Source organism: Meriones unguiculatus, chromosome 6 (genome assembly GCF_030254825.1).
Source record: "Meriones unguiculatus strain TT.TT164.6M chromosome 6, Bangor_MerUng_6.1, whole genome shotgun sequence".
In the NCBI taxonomy this organism is placed as follows: domain Eukaryota; kingdom Metazoa; phylum Chordata; class Mammalia; order Rodentia; family Muridae; genus Meriones; species Meriones unguiculatus.
In genome coordinates this window covers 91,924,021-91,946,108 of record NC_083354.1, presented here as the reverse complement: position 1 = coordinate 91,946,108, position 22,088 = coordinate 91,924,021, and the positions used below count along the sequence as shown (strand labels likewise).

General features: G+C 40.4%; 1 protein-coding gene across 1 annotated transcript in view; it reads right to left on the bottom strand.

The window, feature by feature from the left end:
- Positions 1–19,318, bottom strand: part of Hcn1 (hyperpolarization activated cyclic nucleotide gated potassium channel 1) — a 435,404-nt gene extending 416,086 nt beyond the window's left edge. Inside the window, exon 1 of the mRNA XM_060385736.1 lies at positions 18,801–19,318. Coding sequence (XP_060241719.1) covers positions 18,801–19,192 — 392 coding nt within the window. The 5' untranslated portion in view covers positions 19,193–19,318. The remainder of the gene's footprint in view (positions 1–18,800) is intronic.
- Between the last annotated feature and the right edge of the window lie 2,770 nt (positions 19,319–22,088).

Here is a 22,088-nt window from a genome sequence, read left to right as displayed (position 1 = left end):
CTAATGTTTGCAATGCCATGTCCTTTGGGTGACCCGGTATCATCCCGTTGTTTCTACTTGTATTAGTCGCTAACTGGATGAAATAAAAAAATGAAGTGCAAAGAAAGGTTAGCATTTATTAAATAGTATGCAAGTGTAGGGAATTTGTTGTTTATTATTTTGAACACATCACATCTGAGAAAGTAGACATTGTTTTCTGGAACTTTAGAGTTTAGCTTAAAGAAGTTGAACGTCTGCTTTTAAAGCATTACCTAACTTAGGAAACAGATTTGAGCGTTGTACTATTTCTTTCATTCTACTACATATAGACAGTATTAAGTTGCGAACTAAGATGTAGCGATCCCCACAGGTTGGTAACCATCTAAGTTTCATTCCCAGAAACTGAACAGCCAATGGGCTTCCTTGGAACAGGGGGTCTCCATGCATGATCCTTAATTGGAGTATCAGTCTCTGCAGGCCACATGGGCCCAGGTATTTTGATTCTGTTATTTTCCTCATGGAGTTCCTGTCCCCTTAGGGTCTTTCCTAGCAAGGAGTACAGGAGCTGTCTCTGACATGAACTCTGTGGCTGGCTCTTTGATCACCTCCCCCTGAGGGGTGCAGCCTTGCCAGGCTGCAGTGGATGATGATGCAGCCAGCCTTTATGAGACCTGACAGGCTAGGGTCAGAAAGAAGGGGAAGAGGTCCTCCTCTATCAGAGGAGTAGGGAAAGAGCATAGGGGGAGAACAGGGTTGGTGGGTGGAGTTGGGAGGAGATGAGCAGGGGGCTGCAGTGGGGGCACAAAGTGAATAAATTATAATAAAAATATAAATTAAATTTTGAAAAGTTTTCATTCTTTAGAAGAAAGGAAAGATCATTCAAACAGTTGTAATTCTGACTTTTGAGGCATTGTGCATGGATCATGTTCTTAGCACAATGTCACATTAAGTTGTTTTACCTTGGGTTTCTTGCTGTTTTGATACAAAGACCAATCATATCCACGAGTAAAACACGGATAATAGTAATGCTTCATTGTCCATTCTTTATAAGACTGTTCCTTTCCAAAATTAAGACATCCTTTCCCTTATCTTTTATAGTATGAATAAACAGATAAAGTCACACAGAGCAACTTATTACAAGCCAAACACCCTTGAACTCACAATTAGTACAATAAATAGATCTCCATGCCAAATAGAGAAACCCAATTATATGTAGAGTTCCAAGTACAGTCCCTTTCCATACTCAAAAAGCACAGCATTCCTCACACAGTAGTGGCGTTCTTGAATTTTCCTGTAGTTGCACACAATTGCATATCCTTAGGTTACACATTTTGGTGCCTTCACACCAAATGGCTGAATCTTCATCAAACCTCCCACTTATTCTTTGTTATCTGTTGAAGACTTTGGGTAGCAGACTCACGCATTCTTTGAGAATTGACTTTGCTGATTGCATACCCAAGTGAAACAGATCACTGTGGTCTCCATTCTGTGTTCTTGGTTACTAGACTCTATCCAGGTGCTTGCTTATTTTTTAAAGGGTTCCATCCCTTTGGCAAAACTATAGGTGGTTCTGTACCGTTTCAGCAGCAAGATACTTCTGCCTCTCCTTTGGTTTGGTACTAAGAACTATTTATTTTTCAGTAACTATATGCATTAATTAAATGACGGGAGAGAATTTTTTTCTAATTGTATAGCAAGTTTCCAGGTTAATTACTAGCTGAAATAATTTGTAAGGATGCAAGGAATGACTATGTTTTATTCTTTCCTTTGACCTATGCAGGTTTCAAGGGAATAAATACAATTGCTATGACCTTCAAAAAGTAATCACTTTCGTATACCTATAAGCCCAAATTTAAACAGCCAGCAGGTCTCTTTTCATTGAAGTTCTGACCTGTATTTGAAGGCTACATTTGGCTTCCCTAAGAGAATTTCCAGTTGTTCCCTACTCTCCTAATGGTCTTCAAAGTGCTAACTATAACAGTTATTTTAACTGATATTTGATTAATCAAACTTAGAAGTCAATAGTGTGAGCAATAATAGCTCACTCCTGTGAAAAGCTTTTTGAAATAGGCATTGTTATATCAAGCACAACTTGACATAGCAGAAAAAAGTAGTTGACACCAGCCACAGAGGAAGATGATGCAGTCACCTTTGATGAGACCTGACAGGCTAGGGTCAGATGGAAGGGGAAGAGGGCCTCCTTTATCAGTGGACTAGGGAAAGGGCATAGAGGGAGAATAGGGAGAAAGAGTGGGATTAGGAGGAGACAAGGGAGGGGGCTGCAGCAGGGATACAAAGTGAATAAATTGTAATAAATAGATGAATTTAATTTAATTTAAAAATAAAATCATATAATTCTTCCTAAGTGTCATTTTTTTATTCTGTGTAAATAGAACCATCCCATACCAACTACAACACATTGAGGTTAAAGGCTCTCGGGATCCACGTGTTAACACCCTCACCCCTAGGATGGTGACGTTAGGGTGGGGGGCCTCTACATCACATTGTTAGAATGGAACTTTCAGGATTAGACCCTTATAAAAGACATCACACAAGACCTCTGGCCCCTTCCACCTTGTGCAGTCACAGTGAAAAGGCAGTTGTCAATGAGCAATGGACCTCACCAGACACCAAATCTGTTAGCCTTGGCTTTTCTGGTTTCAGAACTGTCTACAAGAAACACAGGCCATGGTATTTTGTAATAGCATTCCAACTGGACAAAGACATCAAGACATCCTTAATACAAAAATGTCAAGATCAGAAAATCTGACATAAAATGAAGCATCCTAGTAAATAGAACTAATGAAAGCATACATGCATAAAATTTTCAAGGACTACAAGTCATATTTCTAAAGGAATGTTCCTTTGACAGGGTAAAATGAAATGTTTAAGTAGCTACACTAAATTAAAATATTCAGGATTTTGTACTAGAGTGATATAAGGTAAAGATAACCTTGCTGGTAGAAATTACATATGAAAACCAGGATTGGGCATAGCATTACAAAATTTCTAATATTCCCTTTACTCAAATTTAGGGAGCTCACCCTATGCTCTGTATCCTGCTGGGCTTTTGACTATAGCATTTAAAAATAATAAAAATCTGTACTCTAGTAAGTTTTAAATTACAGGTAAAGAGGCAGTGAAAGCAATGCATTTATGTGACAAATCATGGTGACACTTCTAAAGATAAAAAAAAGAAAAAATGTAGAATAAGTGACAATCACTGCTATTGTACAGCTTTAAATATTTGCTAAGGTTGTATTTGTGCATAACTTTATATAATTATGAAAACACTATCTGTAAAGATTTTCCTTTTTTCCATGTATGTGTAAATGCCTCCTTTTCTCTTTAAGGCAATTTACTAGAGTATACATTTTCAATAGTACTTTATAATAAGTATGAAGTTGCTCTTTGGCAATGTATCAATTTACACTTCATGAAAGGACACAGTAGAAAACTCAGTGAAATCACTAAATAATCCACTAATTTGCTGATATGTCCTAAGGACTGTTTACTCTATGATGTTTTGCCATCTATAAATTTAAGCCTAGCTTTGTAAATTTAACTTTGGTATAAAATTAAAAAAATAGATTTATTTGATTATTTAATTAACATAATTATCCAAACTGGTGAGTGCAGTTTATATTTTGCCTTATGGATTCAGTAGTCCTTCATTTTTGGCTATATGTCTTTATTATTATTGTGGACACATAAGAAAATTACAGGTATATTTTAATATAGACACCAGCCATCAGTTGTCTTCAGCAACATTAAGGTGCGTAAACACAATGTCTAGAGTTTTACAATCTCCTATTTGCCCAAGAATGTTTCTGGTTAAAATTTTGTGCTTTATTGTACTCACTGAACATTGAGGAAGAAATGTTATTATTAAATTGCTCATGACCAGCTATCTAGCCCCAAATCCAGACATTTATTTACTTATAATAATCATTCAAGTTTCTGCATGGCATATCTCATGGAGATACATACTCTCCTATCTCTGTGGCCCACACGCCTAGTGTATCCTTCTGTCCCCAGTATTTTCCCTTCTCCTTTCACTTCCTGTGTTTCCCATTACCTCTTTCAATTCCTGCATTTTCTTATCTCATAGGATCCTTTCTAGTTTCCTGGCTTCTGTTCTCCTTTGTTATCACATAAATGCACAATTAGAACCTAGGATTTATAACCTAGAAAATTCTTATGAGTGAGTTTATGGTATCTGTCTTTCTTACACTGTGTTACTTAATATTCATACCAATTTATTTAAAAAAAAACTTCCAGTTCTATTAATTTTTCTGAATTTATTATAATTTTTATTTATTTGCTTTTTATTAATTACAGTTTATTCACTTTGGATCCCACCTGTAGCCCTCTTTCTCATTCCCTCCCAATGCTACCCTTCCTCCCTCTTCTCCTACCTTGCCACTCCTGGAGTCCACTGATAGGGGAGGTCCTCCTCCCCTTTCTTCTGACCCTGGCTTATCAGGTCTCATCAGGACTGGCTGCATTGTCATAATTCCATTTCTCTATTTTTGTATCAGTTCACTCGTTGATGGGAATCCAGTCTGATTTCATTTCCTTGTGTTGTGAATTAAGTGTCATTGGACTAGGCTGTGCAAATCTCTCCGCATTTGGATGTGTAGTCTTTTGAGAAATCCAGCCTTTTAGCTGACAGCGAATTTGTTTCTCAAAGCAAGACTTTCTAGCTACAGCTCTAATTCTAAAATTGTTGACCCGAACAAAAGTGTATTCTTTCTTCTTCTGCGTGTTGTTCTTGGTGCCTTTGCTTTTGTTTAGAAGTACTAGGTAGAAGAAGTCTTAAGTTCAGCTCCCAAAACAAAAATGCTTAAAGGAAACCATGGATACCTCTTAAAACACTGCAAATACATATTCTTTCAAGGGCACAGTCTGATCCTTGCAGACACTAGTATGAACGCATAACCATGTATTACTAGCAATCAGTAAGCACAGACAGTAGACTGTCGAGACTATTGTTATGTAATACAATTGCAACCATAACCACATCCTCTACATATTTTTATCGTGCATTAGATACACGTATACAAACATAAACAGCTTCCTCCAGTTTTCATCTAACCTCATCTACATGGTTTTATGTGCTTATTCAACAAAATAAGCCAAATTGAAGCTCAGAACAAAGATTCTTAAAAATTATTGTTGAACCCATGAATGACATCTATTAAAAAAGAAAAATACGCTTGTTATGCACATATGTAATAACATATTGAAACCTCTGCATATGTGTTTTCAAGGTACTGTAACTTAAAAACATAGGGCTCTAATATTCTGCAATTGTGGTAATTGCATCTGTTCTAGAATTGATAACATGATATAAGATATTAAAGATTATTTTCTCAAAGTTGCAAAATTTTTAAACTTATTTTTTTGTTTTTAACAGAGGTGCTCCTATAGTCCAGGCTAGCCTTTAATTCACTATGTGGTCAGTGCTAGCCCTTAGCTTTTAATTCTCTTAACTCTAGATCCAAGTTACAGGTGTGCCCCACCATAGCCATGCTGCACTAATTTTTTTTTTTTAATTCTTGCATTGTGTTTCTAAATAGCCATTTTTCCAGACCATCAACTCTGACAATAAAAATAAAATGCAGGAATTTAGCAAGTTATGATTCATTTTACTTGGCTCATATGTAACATTTAATTGATCTGCAATAAGATCCCAAATGTTTCAATTATGCCATTTTCTATGAAAATGAAGATTAACAGGAAGCAGAGCATGGAACCTGGTGCCATTCTGATTTTCTCTAAAATCTATTTCTAAATGTTTGCTACATGTTTAGTGCCAGCTACTGTTCTATACAAATTCATATATCTAAAAAATTTTGCAGAAAGAGCATGAATTCGAAGTCTCCCAACACTAACTGTCTCATTAGCCCTGTTTCGGGCAGCCCACAGAAAACATGCCGCTGCACGTTGGGCATGCGGCCGCGCAGGTGTCTATGAAGGTGGAGAGAGAGAAGGGAGCAGCTGCACAGTTTACCACAAGAAGAAGTTACTCCTTCATATGCTGCTTTACTTAAGAACGCTGGCTCCCCTTCAGAGAACCCAGGTTCTCTTCCCAGCCCCCTCTCCACCACCACCTCCTCCCCCCGGCCACCCAACATCGACTCTCATAACCATCTCTAGCTCCCATTTTTAGGGAATCTGATACCCTCTTCTTGTATCTGTGGTCGACAGGAATGCACGTGGTGTACAGCACAGACGTATTTGCAGGAAAAACATCTAACACATAAAAATAATAAATAAATAAATAGGGAGAGAGAGAGAGAGATAAACAAATAAATATGGTTACCAGAGAATGTACTTATGGAAAAATTTTGTTTTCTCAGCTGATGTGCTCTAATTCTTTTTAATTTTACTTTTATAATAATAATTAAACTTTGAAGGTGTTAAATGCCCAGCATAATCTGCCAATCATAAATGGACATACATAAATCATGTATAGGAAAAGAGACAAAAGCATTTGTCTTCTTCAAAAATTCCACTAAGCCCCTGTTTTTTTATTGAAGAAACTGAAACTCAGTCAATAATTGCCTCTCATCATTAGTTACCGCAGCAGTGTCCTTCAAATCCAATGCGATTAGAAGATTATCAGAACATACAAGACTCGCTCCACTCCTGCTGTCGTACATTGCCTGCTTCCCAAACTGAACCACCCTATTTCTTTTAGCATTTAACTCCTATTTCAAAGAGAAATCAATTTATTGACTCTAAACCATTTTCGCTTCCAATTATAGACGTGGTAATTGTAGCTTCCTTTCACCAAACAACCCACATTTACCTTTCTCTTGCCCTTTCAGAATAACTGACCCATAAGCCCATAATTTTCAATTAAACGGTGACAGGTACTACTGACTGCTGAACAAAACTGATTCTTCACTGTTTTGCAGACTTTTTTTTTTTTTTTTTTGGAATTGTTTTTACTTACTTCAGCTTTTATTTTATTTATTTTAGTTCACAGTTTAAGATGCAGGTTTACAATAGTGGCAAAGTCAAGACAGCAAGATTAAGGCAGCACTTTTTAGCTCCAATCAGAAAAAAAGCAATGAATGTGTCCTAGTATTCATCTCATTTTATTCCATTTTATACAGTTCAGAATCTGTTGTGAGGAATAGTCCCATCAACAGTAAAAATGGTCTTACCCATATCAATTACTACAATCTATATAGTAACTCACAGGCTTCAAGTCTCAGGTGATTCTACATTTTGCCAAAGTGACAATGAACAGCAACCATTACATTGCTATAAAAACTATTTGTTCATTTATATTCCTTCTAATTATTACCAATGATAAGTACTGTAGATAAGACGAATGGAACCAAGTTTTCTAGACAAAACTGGGCCTCATCAAATACAAAGACAAAACAATTGCAATAGCATATGCCAGAATTGTGCAAGCTCAAACCGAACAAAAGCTCAGCATGGAGGAGAAAGAGTGGGGACAAAATTCCACTCTTGGATGAAGACCTACTGGTATCTGGTAACTTTGTGGGAAGGATGAGTCACTTTACTTAAGGAAATGACTCTTTGGACCTTGACCACACCCTAAGCTAGGGCCCACTCCCAGGAGTATTTGCCCAACAGAACTCTACACAATGGAGAAGAAAACCAAAAGATGGGTGAAGTATAGAGTGGAAGATGAAGAATGTGAGGATGGAAAGAATATGAAGAGGGTGGATAATATCAAAATACATTGAATTAAATTCTCAAAGAATGAATAAAATAGTACTTACAAAAACTAAAATGAGAAAGGTGAAAATAGCATGAGAATTTCCCTTTTTCTTTTTTCTAGTAACATCACAGACTAAGCATCCTGTTGTCACAATTTCAAAACCGAGATGGACTGTTTTTAACTGTAGGCTACAATTATCCATTCTTCCTTAAAGTAGAATTCAGTTAAGTAGTTTTTTATTTTTAATTTAATTTTATTTATATATTTATTTATTACAATTAATTCACTGTGTAGTCCCGCTGCAGCTCCCTTCCTTGTCTCCTCTCAGTCCCACCCTCCCTCCATCTTCTCCCCCCATGCACTTTCCCTAGTTCCCTGAAAGAGAAGGTCGTCCAACCTTCTATCTGTCCCTACCCTATCAGGACGCATCAGGACTGGCTGCATCACTTTCTCCTGTGGCCTGGCAAGGCCGTACCCCCCCCCCCCCACCCAGGGGGAGGTGATCAAAGAGCCAGCCACAGAATTCATGTCAGAGATAGTCCCTGTTCCCCTTACTAGGGTACCCATTTACTGGGAAAAGATCTTCACCAACACTACATCTGACAGAGAGCTAATATCCAGAATATATAAAGAACTCAAGAAGTTAAACACCAAAAAAACAAAACAAAACAAAAAAAACAAGTAATTCAATTAAAAGATGGGGTACAGAGTTAAACAGAGAATTCTCAACAGAGGAATATCAAATGGCAGAGAAACACTTAAAGAAATGCTCAACATCATTAGTCATCAGGGAAATGCAAATCAAAATGACCCTGAGATTTCACCTCACACCAATCAGAATGGCTAAGATCAAACATTCAAGTGACAACACATGCTGGAGAGGATGTGGAGAAAGGGGAACCCTCTTCCATTGCTGGTGGGAATGTAACCTTGTATAATCACTTGGAAACCAATCTGGCACTTTCTCAGAAAATTACAAATAGTGCTACCTAAAGATCCAGCTATACCACTCATAGGCATATACCCAAAAAATGCCCCACCATTCAATAAGGATATTTGCTCAACCATGTTCATAACAGCTTTATTTGTAATAGCCAGAATCTGGAAACAAGCTGGTACATAAATTGTGGTACATTTACACAATTAAAATAAAAACAAAATTAAATTAAATAAAAAAACAAATCATGAAATTTGCAGGCAAATGGTGGTATCTAGAAAAGATCATCCTGAGTGAGGTATCCCAGAAGCAGAAAGATACATATGGAATACACTCACTTATAAGTGGATATTAGCCATATAATATAGGATAAAAAATACTAAAAGCTATAGCCCTAAAGAAGCTAAACAACAAGGAGGACCCTAGGGAAGATGCTTAATCCCATTCAAAAGGGAAAACAGGATTGACATTGGGAGTAAGAGAAGACAAGGAACAGGAGAGGAGCTTTCCACAGACGGCCTCTGTTTCCACAATTTTAACTCTAGAATCAATAAACGTCCTTCATTATAGCTCATATTAATTTCTTTACAAATTTGTATGCAGAATAGAGACATCTCATTTTAAATGGTGTTCTGAATATCTATGATAGCATTTTCAATTGCTGACGTCATTTTTTTCCTCCTCGGTTTCTCTCTGCCTTCTGTCCTAGGTTAATCCTGTTGCCTTCACTACCACTCGGGCATAGTCCTGGTTCTTTCTTTCAAAGTTCTTCGTGAGCTCTCACCTAGATAATCTTGTTCTACAAATTCCAAATTTCCATGTACAGTCTTTACTAATCCCATATTTCTATTCTGAAATTTCTTTTGGAGTATTTTAATTTTAAGAGTTAATTCTATATTTTCACATATTATTTACATTTTTTACTTTATTTTCTCTATTTGCCTTAATTCTGGGAGCTTATTAAGTGAACTCATTTTCTCAGTTACTTCTTTTAAGATTTACTTTACAATCATCTTATGTGGATGAGTGTTTTACATGCATGATCATACATGTACACAACATTCCTAGCTGGTGCCCATGGAGGCCGGAAGAAAGCTTTGGATCCCCACAAACTAGAATTAAAGATGGCTGTGAGTCTCATGTGGATTCTGGGAACCAAAGCCACATGTTCTGCGAGAGCAGCCAGTGCTCATAACTGCTGAGCTCCAGTTCCCAAGAGCAACTGCTTAGTATTCTACTTAATAGAATATAAAACAGTGTTATTGTGTAGAAAAAAAATCTTCCTGAGAATAACATGTGCATTTGTAATGTTGTCGTTCTCCCTCTATTGTCTTTTTTTTTTTTTTTTGTCCTCTGTCCTTTATTTTTCTGCTTGATTTAGTCATTTTCTTTCATAGTGGAGACTACAGTGAAATTTTTGGAAATCTTCTTTGCTCTCAGCTGTTAAACAACGCTATATTAAAAGAAAAATTATAGCCTCTGTGTATCTATGGGGCTCTGGCAACAAGGCTAGGTAAGAAATAAGGTTTTGCAATGTCTCTCATCAGAGGTATTCCCCCACCCCTGATTTTGGGGGAACTGACCTCACTCCAAGGGCGCTAATACTAGTACTGAGAGTTCTGCACTGACTAAGGAAACCCCACTTCGATCTGTTTGCAGCCTGCCTTTCCTAGAACTACGTCTAAACTTTTCCAAGTCTCTGCTTTTCTGAGATTCACTGGACTAATGACGGTGGATGTGAACGTTTTCTTCACCAGTGATTTCTTCAGCTTCTCTTATTCTAGGCTGTTTTTATTCATTCTACTGATGTACGTGTATGGGTAAACTTTCATATTATTTTGGAGTCATTTCAAGATGGAGGAAGGAGAAATGATTTCATTCAATTAATCATGTTTCCCTGAAAGTTTAGAGAATTATTTATACTGGCACCTCATTTATTTGACGAGGATTGAAATGACAGAATTCAGATTCAAAAAGATCCAAAGCTCTGGCCCAGTTGTCACCATATATCTATGTCACCATGTTCATGATACTTAATCTTTTTGCATTATCATGTGTTTGTTTTGTTTTGTTTTGTTTTTACAGTGGGCAGCAATGTTTGGAGGTCCAAGTTGTAAGTAGCAGTAAGGACACGATGTGATGTTCTGCTGTGGAGGAACACAGAGAGTTTGCTGCCCTTGTCTGGATTTGTTGGCTGAAAGATTCACTGTACCTCCGTAGTACAAAGGACTGACCCTTTACTATCCATCCAGCAAATTTATAGTGAAAGCCATTATACTGGACAAGTGATTTTACTCTCAAGAGAATTGAAACTATAGCACTTCTCAAAAAAAAAAAAAAACATGTAAAATGTAAGGTTATTCTATTCATATCAGTACTATTGAACGTTACTAAAAATTAATGTCAATCAACATATGGATAGATAAATCAAAGGCACGGCATCTATATTATCAGTAGTATTCAACCAAATATATAGGCAGTGCTATGGTAGACCTTGAATAGCAACATGTTAAGTGAAAGAAGCCATTAACAATATACTAGATATTATGTGATCCAACTGACATGAACTTTGTAGGATAATTTCAGAAAAAAAAAAACTATCAACAGACAGTAGATTAGTGACTGCTTGTTGATGAGAGAGGATGGGAGATACGACATAAACGTGAGTGCTAATGAACATGAAATTTCCTCTTAAGGGGTCAAAATGTCATAAAAATGATTATGGTGATGGGAACACAACTATTATAATATAATGAAAATATTTAATTTTATACTTGTAATTGGCAAAGTGTATATACATGTCAGTTATATCTCCAAACACTGTTAAAGAAAATACAGAAGAAAAGAGTAGCAAATGTGTACATTTTTAAAATCTACTTCAAGACTTTTTAGTGGCTTTTTTTTTTCTTTTCTTTCACTGAAGAAGGAGAGAGAATGGGAGGGAAAGAGGGATGAAGGGGGGAAGAGAGAACATGAAGTTAGGTGAGTAGAGATAGGAGAAGATCTAGGAGAAGTTGGGGGACAGGAAGCAGTATGATAAAAATATACTGGATGCAATCCTCAGAGAATAACTTCTAAAGAAAAAACAATTGGTGTACAAAACAGCAAGACTGATGAGAAAGCAAGCAGAGCTTACATTCTGTTGCAAGGACATACGTAGAAATAATGATTACTTCTGTGGAAATAAGGAGTCTCGATAGAAAAGACAGACCATGATGATGACACAGATGGGAAACAGACTGAATGCAACCAAAGCTATTAAGCTAAATTGTAAGTAGAGACTTGCAGGTCCTAGCTATGAGGTATGATGAAACGTGGGGGAATGTCAGGAAACGATGCTAAATTTCACCTGAAAATCTCTGTAGTAGGAAAGACCTGCACTTGTTCTAGGAGCTGAAACTTTATCAGAGCGGCTAGAATTCGGGAACGAAAGGAGGGAAGGGGGAAAGGAGTGAAGAGAGTGACCAAGTCAAATGGCTCAGGATTCGGTAATAATGTAGGAGTTTAGTCAAACATGTTAGAAGAGTAATGGGAAATTACGTATGGGTTTGGGGTTTTTAGGAGGATTGTAGCATCATTTGGCTTACATCTCAGGGAGATGGTGGGTCTGGGCAGGTTTTTTGGTTTTTGTTTTGTTTGGTTTTTGTTTGTTTGTTTGTTTTAGTTTCTGTTGTAAAACAGTCTGTATTTTGACAAGAATGATACAACCTCCCTGAGGTTGACATTCTTGTTATTTTAAGAATTGTCTTAACTGGTATCAGTATTTATTAATGAAATAAAAATTGTAAATTGCCTATAACCAGTAAGTCTTTTCTATGAACTTCATCAAGGATATAAGAAAATACAGAAACATGTTGGCTATGGCACTGTCTATAATTCCTAATTCAAGCAAAATCCAAAATGGATAGTTACTAACTTAGAGTGTGGATGGTTTTACACTTTTTGTCCCTGTTTTTACATTTATACAAGTCTTGAAAATAAAATAAGGACTATGCAAATTAGATTGGTAAGATGTAATTTCAAAGCATGATTTGGTTTAAATGAGTGGAGAATGATTAGGTTAAAAAGAGTGTTATCGCAACATTAGCTAGTAAACAGGAAAGGGCCCACGGAATCCATTCGTCTCCAACGAAGGTCGGATTGTAAGTATCAGATAAATATTAAACTCCCAATCAATGTCTACATTTGCGTTCACATGGACATAATACTAAATTCATGTCTTTTAACTGCATATCTATATCTTTTGAATGGTTTTAAAATTAAATATGCACACTATAAAAAGAAAAATAAAAGCGGGAAGGCAGGGGAGGCAGAGGATTGTCACAGTTTGCTGCATTCTATGGATGCCATTTCTTCTTTTTCTGTAAAGCAAGTGGCAAGTAGTCACTGACATTTCCAGGGTTTGTAGACTTGGGCTGCACTAATTAGATTTGGTGGGACAAAAAGAAAGGGGGGGAGCTGGGGAGGGGTTAGGTTGGCTGGAATGTGAAAGAGTTACAGAAGGGGAACAGAGGCTGAATACGGTACTATGTCATTGTACGTACGTGTGAAATTCTCAAAAGTAAAGAAAATTATAATTTAAAAACAGTTTCTACCAAAAAAGATATTTTAAAAACAAAATTACTAAATCTATATAAAGAGTATTTTTCTGATGAAATGAGTTTTTTTTTTTTTTTTCTTAAATCCTACTGCCCATCCTCTTCTTCTAAAGTATGGTAATTCATTGTCCGGTGCACATTTACAAAGAATAAGTGCAAAAGTTTTGTCACAGACTCTGAAAATATTCCATGTTCTTCATGAAGTCCTGCTTCATGTACTTCCGATGCATAAATGAATAAACTTAATGCTAATGCTGTACCTACATATATTGTACCAATATATATTGCTAAGGTATGGGACTAATTATCTGGGGCACAGAGGAAGCTCACCCTGAGTGGGAAGGTGACCACATGAAACTTTCACCAAGGATATTCTGTTGGTGTCACACTTGCAGTGGGAGATAGGTTCAATGAGTACACGGATGCTGAATCATAAATCCTATTTAAGTTGTGCCTCACTGGGGATGACATCTTTGTTGGTGGTTTTTGATCAAGCAGATGCAGCTGAATTCATTACAGTTAAAGGAACACAAGATAAATAATGCCTTTGCTATATGTGCACATTTTGTTGTTTGAATAAAATAAGTTTTCTGGTGATGGATATGATTGTTCTATTTTACTTACACAGTTTCTCAATTTAGGGCAAGTCCTCCAAGCAGTCTTATATTAAAACTTATTCAGGAAAAATCAAAGTTATCTTATAATATTTGAATTGCAATAATTAAAATATTTATAGCTCTACAATATTCATTATATTCCATTTCATATACAAACATTAACTAAAACTTTAAGTCATATAATATTGTAAAAATGTAACTTAATAAACTCATAGCTTAAACCCCTTTAAATAGTTTTTGTTTAATTGGGCTTACCACTGCTATAATCATTATGAAAAAATCTTAAGTAAATTTAAGAGCCAAAAAAAAAAAAAAGGAAAAAAGCAACTGAGCCCTGGGAGCCCTGGGAGCCCTGAAGAGAATCATACCCCAACCAAGGACAATGCATGGAGAGGACCTAAAACCTAAAACCCCAGGCTCAGATGTAGCCCATGGCAGCTCAGTATCCAAGTGGGTTCCCTAGTAAGAGGAACAGGGACTATCTCTCTGACATGAACTCAGTGGCTGGCTCTTTGATCACCTCCCCCTCAAGAGGGAGCAGCCTTACCAGTCCACAGAGGAGGACAATGCAGCCAGTCCTGATGAGACCTGATAAGCTTGGGTCAGATAGAAGGGGAGGTCCTCCCCTACCAGTGGCCTTGGGGAGGGGCATTGGATGAGATGAGGCAGGGAGGGTGGGATTGGAAAGAGACGAGGGAGGGGTCCATAGCCTGGATACAAGTTGAACAAATTGTAAAAAAAAAATGATAATAATAAAAATAAATTCACCTAACATGGAAATAAGACTTTATGGTTTATTTTGGCTTCACTGATATGGGAAAACAAGCACATTGCTGAGAGAATGTGGAGTGCATCCATCTTAAAGATACTGTGAGAGTGAGCTAATTAGACCTTATACCCCAGAAGGTTGAAATACTTTCTTGTAGAAACTCCTGGAAACAAATGGTCTCTTTCTGATGAACTGGGGAATGAGGATGAATCCTCCCTTCTCTAATGAGCATGTCTGTGGCCTACGTGTATGTGATGTGGACACAAAAGGGTGGAGCTGGTAATGTCTTCAGAACGTGAGTCCAGAATATTTGAGTATTTAAAGCACAGTAGGCGTTGTACAGTCTCCCACACTGATAATGAAAAGCAGAAGTCAAAATACAACTCTCCTGCCGGCCGCACAACAAAGCACAATGTCAGCTGGCATCTCCATGGAACAGAGGCATTTTGTTTAAAAGAGACGTTGTGTAAGCATGAGCCAACAAACTAATATTTAGAATGCTCCTGTGGAAAATAAGAAGCATTAGGGTAACAAAGCTCTTTCCAAGGTAAGTCACTCCCATAATGAAATCATTCATCTTGGTAGAGCGTAGCTTAGTGGTAAGTTGGCGAGCATGTTCCTGGCTCAGGGTTTGACCCTGAGCACTACAGAAACACGCAACACACACATACATACTATCTTCCACAGGAGCATTCTAAATATTTTCTCATGACATTTGAGTAAGTATATCATAAGTAATAACTGGCTGTGAGATCACAACACTTGCCTATCATAACACGGTTATTAAGTGGGCCAAACTTAGTTTAACTAGTAAATGTACAATCACTACTGCTTATCTCAAAATATTAATACTTAACCTTGAAATTAAATGTGTGTTGCTAGCACAAATTTCACAAAAGGCTGAGTCCATGCCTTCACTGTACAAAACCACACCTGGGTTTATTCTTTTTAAGATGTTTATCACAGGGTGGAGAGGAATTGAGGGAGACATCCACCCTGGCTACCACACACACACACACACACACACACACACACACACACAAATCTTAATTTTTTTCAAGTACCGGCCAATATTTCTTCAAGTCTTGATGACTAAATATCAGAGGGATGAAAGCTGTATTTCCTAGCTTCTTCCTCATGATTTCTTACAGTGGTAATAACACTGGGATCTTCCTTGCTCCCTGGAGCCTCCTACCATCATCCTCTCCTGAGAAAGCAGGGAAACACAGAGCCTCTGCCCTAATTACACTGAAAGTGGGAGACTACTACCTGCCAGACGCAGAAGTAGCACACTTGGACTGTTGTGGGGAAGAGGCACCAGCCAGTTGTCTGAAACTGTCTGCAGGAGCACAACCCTCCCCCTGGTCTGGTGGCCTTCAACCTTCCCAAGGCTGCAACCCTTCAACACAACTCTTTGTGTTGTTGTGAGCTCCAGTCATAAATCTATTTCGGTTGCTGCTTCAATCTGTATCCTGCTACTGTTATGGAAAGTAATGTAAGTACTTTTGGAGACAGAGGTTTGTCAGGGGTTCGCAACCCACGGGTTGAGAAGCACTGCCCTAGAAGGCAGCAGAAAAGGGTTAAATGTCATCCTGAGATAGCCACCAGAGTATTACGCAGAAGGTCAGAACCATGTCGTGTTCCAGAGAAAGGGCCAAGCTACACTCAGCAACATGGAGACAAGCAACAAATACGAAGTGAACTCTCCCGGCCTAAGATACTTATGAAAGTGACAAGCAAAGAGTCCACTTGACCTCCTGACTTGCCAGAACCAACCCCCTTCCGTGGAAATCTCTTCTTACGTGTTGCTTTCTCTGTTGGCAGAATAATAAACCTAGGTTTGACATTTTAGTAATTTCAGCAAAACACTTCCATTAAAGTATCTTGCTCGGGAAAGATCTAGAATAAGCAGATCAGAAGCATAAAAATTTCTTGCATCCATGGAAGGTCACTTAAATATTGCTTGCACTATAGAGAGAAAAAAGTGCTGGAATTTTGTCTGGTTTTGGTTGTGACTTTAACAGCTACATTATCTTGGCACGTAATAGGTTTTAGGAATGCTTTTATTGGGTATTGTGACCATACAAAAATACCAATTAAATAATGCCTTATCAACCCAAATAGATAGAATAAATACAGGATGACCTCCTTAATTCATCATTTTAAGAAACAAAGGTATACTGCAATTCTAAGTTTTAATTATTTTTCAGATATCATCTATATTAAATTTTAAGTAATAATGACTATTTAGTTTATTTCTGCCATTTTTTCCATTTAGGCATGGTAAATCAAGTTCCTCCAAATATACTGCAGGTTGTCAGTATACAAGCTCACTTTTTAATCTCCGCTTATTTCCATGAAGTGCAGGATGGAACTGAGTCATCGCTTCCCACCTTTCTTCAGTGCTTGATTTGTTTCAACAAATCTTCTTAGTAAAATATGTAGACTCCCTTAGTTGCACTGAACCACAGATTGGACATATAATTATAATTCATAAAAAGTCACAATGTATTTTCAGAAAAAAAATCATGGGAACTTAATCATTTAATACATGCTGTTAGTTTGAAAAATACCATCATTTTTCTATTGATGAATACGTAAGTCATTTAATAAACTTAGTGCATTTTAATATTATCATTGACTGTCATAGATTTTAATATCACTCTCATTTTTGTTATTAAAACTGTTAACTGCCTTCTTGCAAAGATAATTCTTTTAAAAATTATAGTAATAATTATAGTAATAAATTTCCATAGAGGACTCAAAAGGAGGAGATATTCAAACCTGATTCCTACTTTTAAATTTTTTAAAGAGTGTAACAACCCTGATTTGCCTTAGATAGAACAAGACCATCTCTGAGTTTGCCTCTCCTAGCATCTTTCTCACGGAGGAAGCTTGTCTGATTACTTGAGAGGCTCTTTCAGCCTGAACATTCTTTCAATCAAATCCAAAGATCTGCAGACAATAAATGACATTAGGCAGTGTAAGTCCTTCAATAGGATTTTCCAATGTTTTTCCACAATTAAGCACTTTAAAATCAAATCTTTCCTAAAATCCATCCACTCTCTGCATAAGGAAGAGAGGCTGCTGGTTTTTTGAGATCATGTGTATCTCAGGGAAGATGGACTGTTGTTTCCCCAAGCTTTGTTGGGCTATATTCCACCGTAAACTTGATTTCAGAACTGTGGACAGCTCCCTCCCCTGAAAGCACTGACTGGCAATCTCGGTTAGTTTCTATACAGTCCTGGAAGTAATGTTTTTGGCTGCTATGTTTGGTTGGGGTTCACCAGCAGCCTGTACGCTCGGTGTGCACGTATCCTCCTTTCGTTGTTGCTGGCCACGTTGTTTCCCCTAGTTCTAACAAATTAAATAAACAAGTGAATACTACCCTGGGCTACTAGCTTGGGGTTTTGTAAGACGCCCTGCCTGTGTTCGGGAGCGTGTCACGCTGATAAGAGGATCTACTTCGCGACCTTCATTTGTCAGTCTCTAAACATGCTTATTAACCGAATGAATACCCAGGCTACAAATAAGATCGGGAAACTCGTATTAATTTTCTCCTGCTGACAGCTCGGCCGCCCTTCCTCCCGTGCTGGTAAACTGGAAAGACATTTCTGAAATGGATTTGCAGTCAAGGTCAAGAGCGGGTGTCGCTCTATTTCAGGAAGGGGGCCCTAGAAACAGACCCCCGTCTCTGCTTCGGGAACTCGGGGCTCCCGTCCTGCTCCTGCCCAGTGGGGCAGTGCCAGCTCCGCTGGCAGCTCGAGTCACTGACTCCCCAAGCGCAAGCGCCCTTCCTATGCCTGCTCGGGAGGGATTCAGTGGCGACGAGAGTGCCCAGAAGCCGAAGAACAACAGATTAGCGCTCCCAGGGGCGGCCGCGGCGGGGACGGCTGGGACCTGTGAGTCACCGTCTCCGGAACCCCAGACGCACCTTGTTTTCGTTTGGGGAGCAGCGCCGGCGAGGCTGCCCGCCCGGTCCTAACTCTCCCCACGACCAAAAGTAAAAGTTTCCCCGGCGAAACTTAGCAGCCGCCCGCGCAGGGGTCACGGGGGCCCGTCCGTCCCCAGCCGTCCCCGAAGTTCAGCAGGCGGAGGGAGGGGGCTCCCCATCCTAATCCTCTCCGCGGCGGGAGCCGGAGGGGCGGCGGGGGGCGCGCCGGGGCGGGGGCGGCGGGGTGGGGCGGCTCACCTGAAGTCGCTGTACGGGTGGATGATCCAGAAGCCTGCAGTTTTAACCCTTTCCTGCTCCTTCTCCACCGCCTTCTGGCTGCCGAACATGCGGAGGGAGAATTTGTTGACCCCCGGCTGCAGCATCGAGGTGAACTGCCTCTGCATGAAGCCGTACTGCCGCCGCGGCCCCTCGGCGTCCTCGAAGCCGCCCGCCGGCTCCTCGGCCCCGCCGCCGTCCACCTTGAAGCACACGGAGTTGCCGTGCTCCTTGCCGGCCGCGCCGCCCCCCGGCGGGGTCCCCAGGCGCTTGTCGGCCGCCGCCGGCCCCGTCGCGGGCGCCTTGGAGGGGAAGACGCCGTTGCCATCGTCGCGGCCGTGCGGCGCCGAGTTGGGCTTGCCGCCGCCTTCCATGCCCGGAGGACGCGGCCGGCGACGGCGCGGGCTCCGGACTGGCCGGGGCTCGGGCCCGGCTGGCCGTCGCGGCGGCGGCGGCGGCGGCGGCTGCTCTCCCGCCCGCGCCGCTGCCCTCGGAGGCTGAGGCTGCGCCGCCCGGCTCCGCCGCGCCGGCCGCCCAGGCTGAGGCTGCGGGCGCGGGGCGAGGCTCGGCTCCGCTCAGCGCCCGCGCGCCGGCGCCGCCCCGCGCCTGCCCCCTGCCGGCCGCCCGCCGCCTCGGCCCGCGCGCGCCCCGCCGCTCTCCCGGGCCGCCTCGGCCCAGCGTGACATTGAACTCCTCGGCCCGGCCCGGACGGCGCGTGTCTGTCTGTCTAGGGAGAGGCTGGCTGAGTGTGGGTTTGCAGAAAGGGGAGGGGAGAAAGGGGAGGGAAGGGAGGGAAAGGGGAGGAGGCAAGAGACGGAGGGAGGGAAGGAGGGAGAGAGGGGGAGAGAGAGAGAGAGAGAAAGAGAGAGAGAGAGAGAGAGAGAGAGAGAGAGAGAGAGAGAGAGAGAGAGAGAGAGAGAGAGAGAGAGAGAGAGACACGAGGCTGAGTTAGCAAGTTGCCTTACTCCAGAATAAATCGCCCAAAACTCATGGAGAACGCCTGTTGGAGTGATGTTACAGCTGGAGAAAAGAGGGTCTATAAATTCACTTTGTAAAGGTATAGGCTTACACAGACTGGAAGAGAAAATTCGTGGAAGGAGAGAGAAAGGGCCAGAATAGGAGAGAAGCAAGAAGACAGGAGGCGAAAACGGAGGGAGGAATGAGGTGGGGCGGGACCCACAACTAGCAAACAGATCTCTGTAACCCTGGATAATCAGCTGCCTGGGGCTTTTCAGATTAAGGACTTGCACCTAGGGACAGACAAATGACCTCTTTCTACTTATCCTGTTTATTCTCACACAGCTCCTTAAGCAGGAGTGGGATTCCTTCCTAAGACGGCCGCTAGCATCAACACCCGTATGAGCAAATCTATTGGACAGCACTGCTGGGGGCGGGGAGGGGATGGCCTGAGCTGACCTTTCGTTTAAGATAAGTTATACCAATCAATAACCACGCAGAGATAAATATGCCCGTCTCTGCTCAGCAACACTATGCTCAGAAGGCGAGATAGCTGGGACTCCAGTCGGAATGCCATGAAGTTGACCACGTGTGAATGATGCTGAGGACAGCGTTCTCAGATTCCTCTCTTATTCTTTGGATGTCTCCCGGACCCACTGGATTAGTTAATAGAAGCAAAATGTGCTGCCAAAGTTACCATTCACTCAGCAGGGCATCCTGGAAGTCGGACGAGTTTCCAGACTGTAAGCAGCCCCAAACATCTGTTCCAGAGACAAGAGAGCATTGCCTCCAGGCTCTTCAAAGACAAGCTCACCCTGCCAAGACATGGGTCCTCTGGTTTACTGTCTGCTAAGGTAGCATGAGGAAAGGGGATCCTTCAGGGAGATAGTCTTTGTCAGGGTGGCAACCTGTAGAACATTGTTAAAAAAAAAAAAGGTGAGGGGTGCTGAGGTGAGTTACTTAGGTTTTTTCCCCCAAAGAAAACTTGAAATCTGTAATGAAGCCAACTAACAAGAAAGACAAGGACAAAGAGGCTCCTGAGAAGCAAAGGAAGGAACAGTGAGTCACACAGCATCTGCTTTCAACCAATCAAAACACAGATCCTCATAAAATAGATCCATGGTCATAATTTTAATGGTCAGAGACATGGAAATAACATTATAGCACTCTGATCTAACAACATAGGTACCTTGGAAACCACAAGGTCAGAGGACAATACTAGATGCCACAGACAGAAAAATGCCACAAGGGTAAACAAAGCCAAATGTATGGTTCTGCCTCCAGATCTTCTACAGTTCAGTCCCACTTTTATCATTAAACTAAGAACATCCCTCTATTTTCATCCATATTGCATACTTCCCTGATCCCCCTATTATTAGTTGTGAGTGTGAAAACATATTTAAACATAAATTTAAGTTTTTCATAATGTAAAAATAATTTTAAAAATATGTTTATATTTTACATTTTTATAATGTAAAAATATAATTTTCATAATGTAAAAATATAGCAACCAAGATGTAACACTAAATCTTCATAAGTTTCTCTTTTATTTATTGTTTAGCCAAACGCTCTTTTGTTCTATTTCAATATGGTGATAATAATGATGAAGGTTTTAGTAAACCTTTCCTGAGCTTCGTGGTTTATATGAAATATGACAGAATTGCTGGAAAACAAGATCTCATAATGGAACTAAAGACACAACTTGAGACCCACCTCATGGGAGAGACTCAACCCCTGACATCATTAATGATGCTCTGCTACTTGGAGACAGGAGCCAAGTAAAAATGTCATATTGGAGACTTCGTCCAGCAGATAATGGGAATAGAGGTAGTGACCCACAACCAAACAGTAGGTGGAACTCGGGGAGGCCTGTGGAAGAGTTAGGGGAAAGACTGAAGGAGCTGAAGGGGTCAAGGACACAACAAGAAGACCTACATAGCCAACTATGAGCCCAGAGGGGCTCATAGAGACTGAACCACCTACCAAAGACCAGGCATGGACTGGTCCTTAGGCGTTCTACACACATGATGCTGATGGGCTGCATGGTCCTCAAGTGGGTCCGCTAACATCTGGAGCAGTGACTGTCTCTGACTTGGACTCTGTAACCTCCCTTGGCATCATGTTTCCCTAGCAGAGGTGCCTTGTCTTGCCTTAGTGAAAAAGGGGTTTTTTATTCCAAATGACACATTTGTGCCAGGGTGGGTTGCTACTCCTTGGGGGTGGAGGGTAGGAGAGGAAGTGGGGCAAGGGAGTATGGGGGAAAAGGGTGGGATGGTGGGACTGGGAAGAGAAGAGGGAATGGGGTTGTAATTG